The sequence below is a fragment of the Bicyclus anynana genome, chromosome 4, assembly GCF_947172395.1.
Source record: "Bicyclus anynana chromosome 4, ilBicAnyn1.1, whole genome shotgun sequence".
Taxonomy (NCBI): Eukaryota; Metazoa; Arthropoda; class Insecta; order Lepidoptera; family Nymphalidae; genus Bicyclus; species Bicyclus anynana.
In genome coordinates, this window is record NC_069086.1 from 13,934,555 (window position 1) to 13,948,817 (window position 14,263).

The window sequence follows — 14,263 nt, forward strand, 5'->3', positions numbered from 1 at the left end:
GACATTTGGCAATATTAAATGACAGTGACAGCTTTCACCGGATATGAATTCAATTCCAGGTGTTTTTATTGGCTGTTTTGAACACTTTTACTGTATTGTCTATGTTTAATTTGTAGACAAGGGAACGAAACAAAATATTTATCTAATTAATGCGGGTTCCGAAAATTCCGAAAATTATTTCTCAACAGCAATTTGTTTCTTCTATCCGTAAAAAATACAATTGACCTGCTTATAAATTATAAATATTAAAGGCTCATTTTAGGACATGTCCTTTTGACGCCCATGCACAGGGACATGATGTCCATGTACGTCTGTAGTTCTCTGAACACGAAATTAAACTTCAAAACTTCGTATCCGCATTAACCGCGGCCTATCATGAAGGTCGAATGCACACTGATAGTAATAAGTATCATAATAATCTGAGAACATTGCGATAGCCTTGCATGTAGTTGCATCTACGAGTATTTTGATAACGTTTTTCAATTATACTATTATATAGATATCATATTATCGTACTAATAAACACAACGGAAGAATTAACGGACCAAAAAAGGAAGAATCACAACTTCAAAATCACAAAAAATACTCTACTAAACTGAAAAGCGAAAAATAATATCGTATGTGCTACCTTCTGATCAGTTTGAAGACGGTACTAAATCAGTGCTGTGTTAATTTAAACCGTTAGATCTTCTGATCAAACTGATCAGAAGGTAGCACAGATGATAATTTTCGTTTTTCACTTTAGTACAGTATTTTTTGTGATTCTGAAGTTGGTTGTATCTTTTTATCAAAATTTTTTATTTTTCCGTTTTTAGTGTACCTAAACACAAATATTTTCTTAAGATTAGTAGGTACTTAGATACAATCAACCAAATCAGTTTTAAAAATACTACTTTAAACTTTACTCGCACACATCACTCCTCGTTCAGCCCTATTAAATATAAACATTCAAAATCTTCTTTGTTTGTGTTGATAGTCAAGCCAGATAAGTGAAAACTTATCATCAATACAAATTAATCAAACCCAATCACGTGGTAGCTACTGTACATTGTTGAGGAGTAACCTTAACTGTCTTTCGTCTCCATCATCGCACTCTTAATGATAGTCAAGTCCCATCTTGATGTAAGGTTCTTATCAATATAAATTAATCAAGCCCTATCACAAGATAAATAGAAGCGATATCATGAAGGATATGACCTCTGCCTACGATTTAGAGGGTGTAGGTTCAAATCCGGTCCGGGGCCTGCAACTGAAAAGTTGGAGCTTTTCAGTTATGTGCATTTTAAGAAATTAAGTATCACGCACGTGTCTCAAACGATGAAGGAAAAACATCGTGAGGAAACCTGCATACCAGAGAATTTTCTTAATTCTCTACGTATGTAAAGTCTGCTAATTTATATTAGACCAGTGTGGTGGACTATTGGCCTAACCCCTTTCATTATGAGCGGAGACTCGTGGTCAACAGTGAGCCGAAAATGGGTTGTTAATGATGATGATATAATGATGTATCACAAGATAGCTACTGTAAACCGTTGAGGAGTTTCCTTGGGTGTCCTTCATTTCCATCACCAGACTCCTAAAGACAGTCACAACACATCTAGATGCAAAGTGCTCCTCAATAAAAATTAATTAAGCTCAAACACAAGGTAGCTGCTGTAAACCGTTGGAAAGTTCATTTAACTGTCCCTCGTCTCCACCACCAAACTAGATGTAAAGTTCTCATCGATACAAAATAAAATATTATTTTATTAGAAACAAAAACCCCGACTGCTTAATGAACTAAAAAGAGAAAAACAAGTAGGTATCACATTACCTGTATAAAGTTCTGACCTGTTCTGACTAAATTCTTTATGTTGCCGCATGCGGTGACAAACATTGGTATTTCATTCTTTGCCCGTAAGAAAGTATTTGTCCCCGCCTGTAGCACCACAAGGAATTTAGTCAGAACTTTATACAGATATTGTGATACCTACTTGTTTTTCTCTTTTCAGTTCATTAAGTAGTCGGGTTTTTTGTTTTTTTATTAATATTTTTTTGTTCGAACTTTTTAGTTTCCTCAAGACATACCTTTTATTTTAAATATAAGTAAGTACAGACAATACCATTCCTGACTTGAATACTTTCTAGTTAGTAAATTTTACTTCGATGGTCCCAATATAATTGTGCCAAAGAAATGGACATACATACATACATACATACAAACATACACACGCTCGAAAAACATTACCCTCCTTTTGACGCAGTCGGGTAATTAGTTAAGTCCAAACACAAGGTAACTATTGTAAATCGATGAGAAGTTCCCTCGTCTGTCCTTCGGTTCCATCATCAGACTGACACCAGACCTTCATTGAATTGTAGTGCTTTAAAATATCTAATGAACATATTAACAAATGCAGTAGTTGCTCCTATAATATTCGAAAGTTCCTCTCGATTTCTCCAGGATCCCATCATCAGATCCTGACATAGTTTCTATGGGACCTATTGGAAAGCAAACAAAAAAGCAAATTTCAAACAAAAAAAATTCAAATCGGTTCAAGCGTCTTTGAGCAATCGGTGAACATACATAAAAAACAGTCAGCCTTCTGGTCCCAGGAAGCTTTGATTAATCGCTTTTCGTTTTCTTTAAAAAGAAAGCAAGTACTCGGACCCCACGGATCTAGTGTTTCGATCGCAAACAGCTAAAATACGTAATCTCCGACGAGATTGTTTTAGTTGTGCCTCTTGAAGGTCTTTGCTGATGCAGCAGTAGCGCCCGCATAGCCCATCGTGCCAGGAAGGTGTGAAGGCGCAAGGATGTCCACGCAAGTCACGGCCCACAAGGCACCCATACCCATCTTCCATGGCATCAATGTTTAGGATAATTCAAAAAGTTTATTATAGCGTGTTTCCATTTTTACCATTTTTTTACTTGAAAAACGCTTTTTGATAACAACGCGTTATGCAACTCACCCAGATTCTTGGAAGGGGGCATTCTTGATTTGACTCTCCTGTTTTGCAAGTCTTTGTCGGTAGGGTGATAACAAGCCACGACCGAAGCCTCCCACTAATCAGACCTGGACCAATTAGGAAAACCTCAATCAGCCCAGCCGGGGATCGAACCCAGGACCTCCGTCTTGTAAATCTACCGCGCATACCACTTCACCACGGAAGCCGTTTTTTAAGCAGACTCAATGTCAAAGTCTAAAAACATGTTCTCTGGCGCAGCTGGTAGTGCCGAGGTTCTAAAAGAGAGGTCTTGGGTACGATTCCCAGCACGAGTCAGATTATAATTTCTAAATTATATTTCTTGACTGGTGGGAGGCTTCAGCCGTGACTAGTTACACTACCCTACCGTCAAAAATACCGCCAAGCTATTTAACGTTTAAAATCACTACAAAATCCCAAATGATGTTGCTATTTCGAGATTTAGACCGGAATTAGGAATATGGATCATAGTGGCTTGATATTTTACATTTCATAGCTTTTTGATGGTTACCAAAGCACAGGCGTTTATATAAACTATATATAATTCCTGCATTACTTGAACGTATCTGCTAAAAGTTCTGTGAAATCAGCAGGCGAGGAAAAAACCAAATCTAAACCCGGATCCCACTCCAATACCCCGATATAATTGAGTAGGTTTCTTTAAATTCTATATCTAACGCTCATATCAGAACTTAAAGTTCTTAAGTACCTAGCCTATGTAGGTGTATCTTAATCATCAAATTAGGTATCTACAATTTTCTTCGATTAACAGATTTAGATAAACAAGGCTTCCGTTTAATATAAAACGGATTTTAATTTAATTTCACTTAGAGTGAATAGGTAAGCACAACTTCTTCCTAATTTTTTACCCGACTGCAAGAAGGGTTATGTTTTTCGCGCGTATCTTGTATGTATGTATGTATGTATGTATGTATGTATGTATGTATGTAATATTCTTTATTACCTCATATCTTCCAAACCGCTGGACGTATTTTCGTAATTAAGATATCGTTAGATTAGTCTTAATAACCCAAGTGTTCTTAGATACGTGAAATTTAAAAAATACCAACAAGACGACTGTGAGACGCTATAGACTCGAGGTGAAAAAAAAATTTTTTTTTGAATATTGCAACATGGGTATCAAATTCAAGGGTCCTTTGAGAGGATTTCAAAATGGTATATCATGGCCATGTTAAAAAAAACTACAATTAGAAAAACGTTATTTATTAATTATCTAACAATATACGCGAGGCGGATGACTATGGGTGCGAGGTTTATGAAGTGAAGTTTTAGAACACCTAAAATAGACTAAATTTTATATTGATTATAAAAATCGGACAAGTGCGAGTCGGATTCACCCACCGAGGGTTCCGTAGATTTTTTTTAAATATTTACTTAACTTCGGTTGGACGTATACATTATCGTACTTTGTAACATGTAACAAACGTAACAAATAAATCCGAAATTCACCATCTTTCTTAACTAAAAAGTGTGAAATAAATAAATTAATTAAACAAATAAAAAAACCCGACTGCATAAATGATACAAAAACTGAAAAGAAAAAAAACAAGCTCAGTCCAGAAGTGTAGAAAGCAATTAGAAAACAGTCGGGACCTATTAAAAAATGTAGACGAAAATCATTCTATTCAATATAATAGGTCCCGACTCACCCGACTCGACCGACCGACCCGACTTAAATTTGCTCATATGTCGTGGAAACTTGTGCGACATGTTAAAAGATCAAGCTTGTCCTTTGCAGTGTTTAAATATTAATTTATTTTATTAGTTAGGCGGAATTCCACGATGAGCGCCGTTCTCCTCTCTTGTCTGTTGGTCGTGGCCGGGGTGACCGCGATGCCTCGAGAAATCGATGGTGAGTAATATGCACTTTATCTAAGGGAGTGTCACTTTATCTTTATTATTTATTATCGTTTTCCGACGTTAGGTATGTATTGTACTTTTATCGAAGCCCTGGATTAGCCTTTAAGCTATTTAATCACTATTTCTTGCTCTTTTAGATCATTATATTATTCCACTGAAATGAACTCGTAGAATTCGAATTTTCTGCTCAAGGTTGTCTGTATTCAATTATTCTTCCTTTCCTTCACAAACTACCTAGATAAATACCTATTGGTAATATTTGCTGAATAGTTCCCTAATCCGTCATCATAAGCTAATTAATAGCTATCTAATAGGCCATCCAAAATTAATAGTGTATTGTTTTTCACATTTACTTTATGATAGTACAAAACATCCACACAATTTGAGTGGTAAATGTAACATATAATATAAAACTAGCGGACGCCCGCGACTTGGTCCGCCCTTAGACCCTTTAATCCAGCCCTTACATTATTATCGCTGTAAAAATGAAGTAACTTCTCCCGTTTTCGCAACGTTTCCGTTCACTGCTCTGCTCCTATTGATTGTAGCGTAATAAAAGTATACTATAACCTGCCCAGGAGTATGAAGAATAAGTGTACCAAGTTTCGTTAAAATCCGTCGACTACTTTTTTTTCCATAATGAACATAGACAGACAGACAGACAAAAATTTTACTGATTGCATTTTTGGCATCAGTATCGATCACTAATCACCCCCTGATAGTTATTTTGGAAATATATTTGATGTACAGAATTGACCTCTCTAAAGATCTAATTACAAGTATAGATAGATAACAAATGTTTTAATCGATTCCAGTTACGTTTAATAAAAACGGTTAAGGGTTATACAATAACAATCGCTGCCAAGTTAAGGGTTAAAAACTAATTTATTTAAATTTTACAGCTGCCATACCAACACAAGACCTTCCTATCGATTTGTGGGTTATTGATTTCATTGATAGAGCGATGAACTACATGCAGTTAAATGGAATCGACCCTTTGTTGATTTATTTTCATTATTTCGAAACTGTGATTGGAGGGTAAGAAAAAATACAATATACAATACCTAAATAAGACTAAGATTATACTATCGTATCTATCTATTACTAATAACTACTACTGATAGTGCTGATACAAGATTGTTCAGCAAAATACGGCCATTTTTATAGTAAATCCATGATGCTAAATGTGTACCTACTCGAGCATGGCAGGGACTTATTCGATTTGATAAGAATAATATAATATAATGGTTATAGACTATTTTCGCTTTCAACTGTGGGGAAAAACTACAGACTTTAAACTACAAAAAGCCCACGTCCTATAGTGGACATTCATCAGCTGATATGATGATGATGAATCGTTATTTTATTATAAAGAAATAGTACATTATGATATAAGTGCGGTAAATTGAAAATTACAGCCGAGGCGATATTGCAGCTCGAGCCAAAGGCGAGAGTTATATAGTAAGGAAACAGAGGCTGTAATTATCAAAGCGAACGTGCGTATGTCATACGACGTTATAAAACACATTTGCGAGGAAACACACTTTCTGAAAACGAATTTACATCTTTGTCTGTTTTGCTGATGACATTTTGATACGCTTGTTATTTTTGCACAGATAACGAAGTAAAAATAACGCACACACCAGCGTTTGTTTTTTTTTTTTACAAATGCACCAAAACAGCCAGTATTACTAATAAAGTAAATTAATATTTTTGTGTTTCTGATACAGATAAATGGTTGACATTTATTGTCAAAATAATTAAAATTAAAGAATTAAATGGCATTTATTATATTTTATCTCACAAAGTTAATTTTATTCATAAAATGTCGAGCATTTTTCTGACTGACGGACGGTACTCTTTTAAATCTTGGCACATAGCCAAGATTTAAAAGAGTACCTACCGTTCGTTTTTAGACAAAGGTTTTTATTTACATGTATTGCATTACGGCCAGTCACATGTGCATTTTACTTTTCATTACTGCACATGTGCGTAATGAGATACAGTACAATATTGAAATTGGTGAAATAAGCGATAAGTTACTTAAATGTGTTATAAATAAATGATTAATTGCTTCATTTGAATAAATAAAAACTGACGATTTCAATCAGTAAAACACCCAATAAATTGGTCAAATCTCAATGTACGTTTCACTCCAATTCCAAATCCAAAGCACCCAAAGACGAAGTCAGAGCGAAGTTTATATGTACCTACCTACTTACTAGTAATTTTGATCATCTTGGTTTCATTTTAGCATATTATTGAATGGATATATCCAGAATTTGAAGATTAAAGGTGTGTCCAGTTTAAATATCGAAAGTGTAAATTACGACAAGTTGTTGGGCCATCTTGATTTAAACATGGTTATGAAAGGAATGCAACTAGAAGTTGGTAAGTGTTTATAAGTATTTATTCTCATAGATAAGGGTTTTTACGGTTCCGTAGTCAACACAGAACCCTTATAGTTTCGCCATGTCCGTCTGTCCGACAGAGTGGTTTAGGTACATAATTTAAAATAAATAAGTTATGAAATGACATGCATTCTTGTAGTAAAGACTATTACTCTTTAAATAGCAATTGCTATTTAAAGAGTAATAGTCGATCAACGTAATTGGAAATTGAAAAATGCAAACTAATTCCGTTGTTAATTAAAAAGATAAAGTTGTCAGTAAGATAACTCAGAGTCTGTTAATATATAATATAATATGTGAACCACTGTTGTGGCGTTTCTAATGGAATGACATAGCACTGGTTCTCGTAAATACAATAGGTTTTAAGTAACTAACATAGATAATAAGAAATATTGTTATTTACTAATTTTTAGGTTTAGGTATACACAATTAACATACTTATAAGAGAATTTTACTAACAAAATGAGTCTTGGTTACTTTAAATAAATGAATTATTATTATATTATATATATAAATTAAAAGAAAAATTGGGGTTACTTCCCTACATGCAAAGTGAAGATGAATTTCCCATGGTGTAGGGTATCGTTATCGGTATTTTTGTGCATTACATAAGGGACTAAACTGCTCATTCAATCTACGGAACTCAGCGCGTGGCCCGACACGCACTTGGTCGGTTTTTATTTAATTCGAGTAGGTACATTTTGTGGCAAAAAACCTACCAAGTTAAACTCCTATTCATATTCTATTAATCTCATGCAATAACCATTTAAACAAAAGAAAAACTAGAAAATACTTAAACGTAATTTCAATTCAATGGCAATCCCAAAATTGTATATTTGAAATTTATATTGTGGTTGCGTATTGCGTAGCACAAAAAACAGAAAACGCTAAAAACTAACGCCGTCAATTTAGTTCTATTGCCTCTTAAACTCAGCGCCGGCCCGAAGCAAATTATGAAATGGAGCGAGATCCAATTATGGCGCCTCTCCTGTTTGCTTCTTATAGTCGATATGAGACCTATACCTGTGCCTATACCAAATTATGAGTATAAAGTAAAAATGGAACGCGAAGATCTCGATCATACTCTGGGGTGACCAATTAAAAACAGTCGCAGTATCGTCTGCGGTTGACTAGGATTATCATTTAGGCGCTCTCTAGGATTTGGCGCTTGGAGCGACTGCTCCGTTCGCCGTATGGACGGGCCGGCCCTGCTTAAACTATCTATATCCAGCCAGCCAGTTCAGCCGTTCTGAAGTGTAGAGCTCATATAGGTGTAGGTATATAGAGGGAGGCCGGGTGGGCACGGGGTGGACCGTAATATAGCGAGAGTTTGCGATGACCAGAAATACCAAATTTTAGGAAGGCTCTGGTCCTACTGTATGTAGCCAAGTAGCTTCAAAGCTTTGAGAAACGCCGTTACAGATGAGTCTCTAGCGAAGGGTTGCCACTAAGAGTCTGATGACTGGAGAAATGATTCCTCATGATATCCAATAGTGGATATCAAAAGGTTTCGTTTAAATAACTGGACCATACTGAAACCTGCTACCTTTCAAAGCCATTAAGTACTCCACAGTCCATAATAATGGCTACCGGAGGTACCTATACATATAGGTAAGACATTTGGCTGACAAACTAAAATTGGTATAGATATCTATGTGACACAAGAACATTATGAACACAGTCAAAATAGGTCCAATTAAATTTTTACGCAAACCAAAAATAACTTTCAGCTTTCCTAAAATGAAGTATGTCTGGAGCCGCAGTATTTCGTTTGTTTTCAGACAAATACGAAGCTGAAGCTAGCTACGGCAGTACGCAACGCTCTCATACTCGTAGAGGAGCTAGAGCTCAACTTTCTGGCACGTAAGTAGAAAGATGTAAAAAATAAAAAAGAGTAATAGTTATTTGGTCAACAAGTGAGCAGAGTTTGAATTTGTTCGTCGATTGCCGAGTTTGAATCCCGAACAAGAGAAGGACTCTATAATGGATAATGTTAGCTACTAGGTACGCAAAATCATTTGAAACTTCTTTAGATTAGAGCTTTTATATATGTATAATATTGACACAAAATATATATTATGTTTGAGTCATGAGAATAAATAATGTTATTATTTTTTTAGCCTCGACATTTCAGAGCTGCGACTTGTCTTGGACTCCGTTTTGAGGGTGACCCCTGGCCAACCCGTTGACATTGTTAACATCAACACTGACATTACCCTGGGAGATATTCGGGTACCTACCTACTTACTTAACGTCGGGACGGAATTTTGAAATTCGATGCCGAAAAACTGTAACTTTTGTCCGCGGTATGGAATTCAAGTATTACAAACAGTTATATAATTTCAGGCTGACTTCATAGCTGACTGGAAATGCTTGAGCTGCTTAGAATCACGTGACGTTTCCTCAATCGTCAATTACCTACTAAACGTGAAGGTGAAGGAGATATTGACGAAGTACAAGGTAAATATACCAATCGTATATCAATATTTCGCTGGTGAGAGGCTTCGGCCGTGGCTAGTTACCACCCTACCGACAAAGACGTATCATCAAGCGTTTTATCGTTCTGGTACGACGTTGTGTAAAACCAAAAGGGGTGTGGATTTCATCCTCCTCCTAACAAGTTAGCCCGCTTACAACATAGATTGCATCATCACTTACCATCAGGTAAGATTGTAGTCAAGGGCTAACTTGTAAAGAATAAAAAAAAAACATCGTACTATTAACATCATAGTACGATGATTGTAATAAGTTAAGTACCTATCTAAGTATATCAATAAGTAACTATATTAGAGTCCATTTATTAATTCCGTAAAATTCTGACATTTTTATTTCCGTTTCCGATGTTTCTGTAAGTAAAACAGTTCCCATAAAAAAGATGACCAATTCAACTAAAACGAAATCATCATCAACTAGCAATACCAAACCTTTTTATAAAATGTATCATTGTTTGCGATCTTATTTTCGGCTATAATAAATTTTCATTTCAATTGAGTTTATTTCCAAATGAAATTTCCATAGCTTTATAAACAGCAATAATAATTATATTTTATCGCTTCATTCTCAGATGTAATTTTACCAAGTAGTTTCCTTTATCTTACATGCAACAAAGCAAGTTTCAGTTTTGTTTCAATTTATTTTCTTTGAACCGGATGTCAACAAAATTCACTAGCCCCACTATGCAATCCCCACTATGCCAACTGTTTACGTGTTGGTCGCGTTTTTCTCATTCTGTTTAGAGATAATAATATGTTCTTGCAAAAATCTATTTTGGGATAGGTGCGTAGGGTGTTACATCTTCGAATGAAGCTACTCACGTAATTATGATAGAACTTCACTTACAGGTAAGTTCGTTTAATCATTAATTATATTTCGTCGCTTCATTCTCAGATATAATTTTACCAAGTAGATGCTTAGAGAGCGTTTAATAGTATTAAAGTATGATAAGTAAAGTAATTTTATTTATTACTTTTATATTTTATTGAATACCATAATATTCTTATGGTTTGAGCGAATATCGTTCTGCAAGGTTTCTTATTTTATTAACCTTGTGCAGTATTCGTTCCTTAACATTTTTGCTGCAAGAAATATGATTAAAAAGAGTAGTGACCGAGCTCATTCTAGGTTTCTGACAAAAAAATGCAGAAAGAAAACAGGTTGCTCTCAACGTTTCTAACTGACGTCCAAACTAAAGGAGGCTCCATTTTTTTTATTCAGCAATGGTTACAATTTGTTTTAGTTACTTTTAAAAAATGATATCGTCTAAAACTTTCGTTTACGTGAGGATGGAGAGCTCACACAACATTAACACTTGTCAGCCAAAACAATGATATTGCTTAAGGATAGTAGCCAAATAAACGAACTATTCAATATATTTTAAGGATGATTTATCAATTAATACAACAATACAAGTATCTTGCAAGTTTATGTTTTTTTGCAGGAAGAATTGAATACTTTCGTCGCACAAGGTATCAAGCTGGCCGTGAACAGGAAATCGAACTAATTATACGTGTGAATTTTCAATCAATTTTATGGCAAAATAATCTAATTATAAACTCAGTTTTAAACTAGTTTTTTGAGTTTTCATTTTGATATCATAAAATTATTAAACCCGCAGCATAATATGAGCTTTGTTATTTGACTATACTAGAGCCAAAGTCCGAAAATAGGTACTCGATGTAGACAAACCACTAATTACCATAAGTAGGGTTGTCTAATACATTGTAATTTTTTCACCTATTCTTATTGGAACAATAAAAATAATATTTTTATACTATTATCTGGAATTTAATTCAACCGTCCCGTATGTAATATGAAGGAAAAATCGCTTAAATCAATAGTTATCAGTTTATTTTTACGACTACGAGTACATTTTTGACAACCATAATTCAATGAGCGGCCATTTCTTATCAATTTCGTAGGTAAGTAACATTTGGTTTTATAGGATACATTTTATTGCGAAAATAAAATGAAAAGGGCGTGAAATAGGGGTACTTACCGTACCAAGTTTCAAATGAATTCATTCAGTAGTTTCAACGTGATGCCCGAATAACGAAAAAACACGGACAGACAGACAGACAGACAAAAAATCGAATAAATATATTTTTAGCTTCAGTATCGATTATAGAATCGCCCCCAACAAAATTTTCAAAATATCTTCAACTTACAGAATGTACAAAATGTAAGGAATTCGTATTATAAGTATAGATTCTAGATGGCGCTAGCGTACTTTATGCCACGCTAAAGTTTTTTTTACAAATGGTTTGAGTAAAATCTCAAATTGCGAATAAATGTATAGAATTCGACCAGTTCTATTATACGTATAGATTTAAAATGAAATAGCTCACAATGACATATTTCACCAGTGTGAGATCTCAGGTGACGGACTAGATTTTTTTTTTTTTTATTCTTTACAAGTTAGCCCTTGACTACAATCTCACCTGATGGTAAGTGATGATGCAGTCTAAGATGGAAGCGGGCTAACTTGTCAAGGAGGAGGATGAAAATCCACACCCCTTTTCGGTTTCTACACGGCATCGTACCGGAACGCTAAATCGCTTGGCGGTACGTCTTTTGCCGGTAGGGTGGTAACTAGCCACGGCCGAAGCCTCCCACCAGCCAGACCTGGACATATTAAGAAAATCTCAATCTGCCCAGCTGGGGATCGAACCCAGAACCTCCGTCTTGTAAATCCACCGCGCATACCACTGCGCCACGGAGGCCGTCCAACCAAAGATTACCTTTTATTGCACTTCTATAGTCGCATATCTCACAGAGTACAGTTTTTTTCCAGTGTGGTCTATCAGATGTAAGACTAGACCATTTTTCCATAAACATTTTTACAATCGCATTTATGTCACAAGCAAAGGGTTTCACCAGTGTGAGTTATCATGTGAAAACGTACATAGGGATGATGACAGTTTTTTAAATTGTATATAAATTTAGAGTACGCTAATAGTAAAGCAATTTTGTAAAAGGAACAGGGTATCTGCGATCATTACTTTTGGAGCTACAGAGATTTAAAGGGTCAGATTTGCGGCGCTGCCACACATCCCTGAAAAAGCCCCATACAAAATGGCACGAATTAATGACGTCGTAGGCAATGTAATGATCGTTGGATTTGTATGTGCGTACAATAAAAAATCTAATATCTTTGTTATTTGTGCGTTTATGTTTATAGTTCATTTATTAAAAAATGTCACATTTGATGTAAGGAAGATAAAACTGTATGAATTTTCATCTAATTACGATAAAAGATTTTAAATAGATTTTGAAATTTTATAATTTCATTTATTTTGCAAATATCCAGACAATCTTTGCTTTTTATATATAAATTAGTTAATAATGACCCTATTTACCCGAATGTACCTATCATAAAAATCAATATATTCAAACCTAGTCATCATCCCCATTGCAAATGTCACAAGAGTAAAGCTTTTCCCAAGTATGTGTTCTAAGACGCAAGGCCAAATAGCCTTTCCGTGTACTTATAAAATCACATATCTCACAAGTATACGGCCATGACCACTTGACCAGTGTGAATTCTCATGTGACTGTCTAAGTTATATTTGCCATTGAATTTGTAATTACACATTCACAATAATAAGGTTTAATATCCATATGATTTCTCAGGTGACAGACCAAATTACTTTTCTTTGATTTATAATCGCATATATCACAAGAATAGGGCTTTTCACCAGTGTGTATATTCTTGTGCGTGGTTAGATCAATTTTTGTTGCACTTTGATGTTTGTACATATCACATGATTAAGACTTTTCACCATGGTGTGTTCTAATGTGTAGGTATCAATAGATAATTCTGTGATAATTTACATTGCAAATCTTACAAGAGTTTCACGTGAAGTGTGAATCTTTAGGTGCTTGGTCAGATTACTTTTTAATAAATAAATAAAACCAAACAGTTATGATTTTATCATGCATTCAAAGTTTCATAAATATCGACTCCCGCTACCAGTCGCTATATTGTACGTGACGTCATCGTTCGACACTTGCTCAGCCGGTTCAGGCAATTTCATACTTCTGCCTTACCTACTGACGAACTAGTGGTTAGAATTCAAAAAATATTTTTTTGTAGAAGAGCTTATTTATCGATATACTAGCGGACGCCCGCGACTTCGTCCGCGTAGAATTTAGTTTTTCACAAATCACTCGAGAACCATAGATTTTTCCGGGATAAAAAGTAGCCTATGTGTTAATCCAGGATATAATATATCTTAATACCAAATTTCAACTAATTCGGTTCAGTGGTCGAGGCGTGAAAGAGTAACAAACATTCATATCATCAAAATCATCAGTTTTCGCATTTTTCGGGATAAAAAGTATACCTATGTGTCAGTCCAGAGTAAAATCTATTTTCCATTATAGTCGAAAATATACTCGAAATCGACCGATCATAAATGTGGCGAAAACTGGTAAAAAATGTTCGGTCGTTGGCTGATCTTCTTAATTATATAAATAGGAAGGGTCATTCTCACGAAATCTCAAAAACT

General features: G+C 35.0%; 1 protein-coding gene across 2 annotated transcripts; it reads left to right on the plus strand.

Moving 5' to 3' along the window:
• Positions 1 to 5,773: 5,773 nt before the first annotated feature.
• LOC112056458 (uncharacterized) lies at positions 5,774 to 11,324 on the plus strand. 2 transcript variants are annotated; one of them, XM_052891590.1, is made up of 6 exons: positions 5,774 to 5,883; positions 7,100 to 7,236; positions 9,038 to 9,119; positions 9,377 to 9,488; positions 9,603 to 9,716; positions 11,194 to 11,324. In XM_052891590.1, exons 1-6 carry the CDS (start codon positions 5,810 to 5,812, stop codon positions 11,254 to 11,256), a joined length of 582 nt encoding a protein of 193 aa, XP_052747550.1. In that variant the 5' UTR covers positions 5,774 to 5,809; the 3' UTR covers positions 11,257 to 11,324. The 2 variants fall into 2 exon arrangements, with proteins under 2 accessions (XP_052747550.1, XP_052747551.1); XM_052891591.1 differs by lacking the exon at positions 5,774 to 5,883 and adding an exon at positions 6,797 to 6,988.
• Positions 11,325 to 14,263: the final 2,939 nt, after the last annotated feature.

Bases quoted from the DNA above. Each gene is read 5' to 3' on its own strand.
- LOC112056458 (XM_052891590.1), top strand. From the start codon at position 5,810: ATGAACTACATGCAGTTAAATGGAATCGACCCTTTGTTGATTTATTTT. The intron at 9,120-9,376 runs GTAAGTAGAAAG...TTATTTTTTTAG, and splicing joins AGAGCTCAACTTTCTGGCAC to CCTCGACATTTCAGAGCTGC. The intron at 9,489-9,602 runs GTACCTACCTAC...ATATAATTTCAG, and splicing joins TTACCCTGGGAGATATTCGG to GCTGACTTCATAGCTGACTG.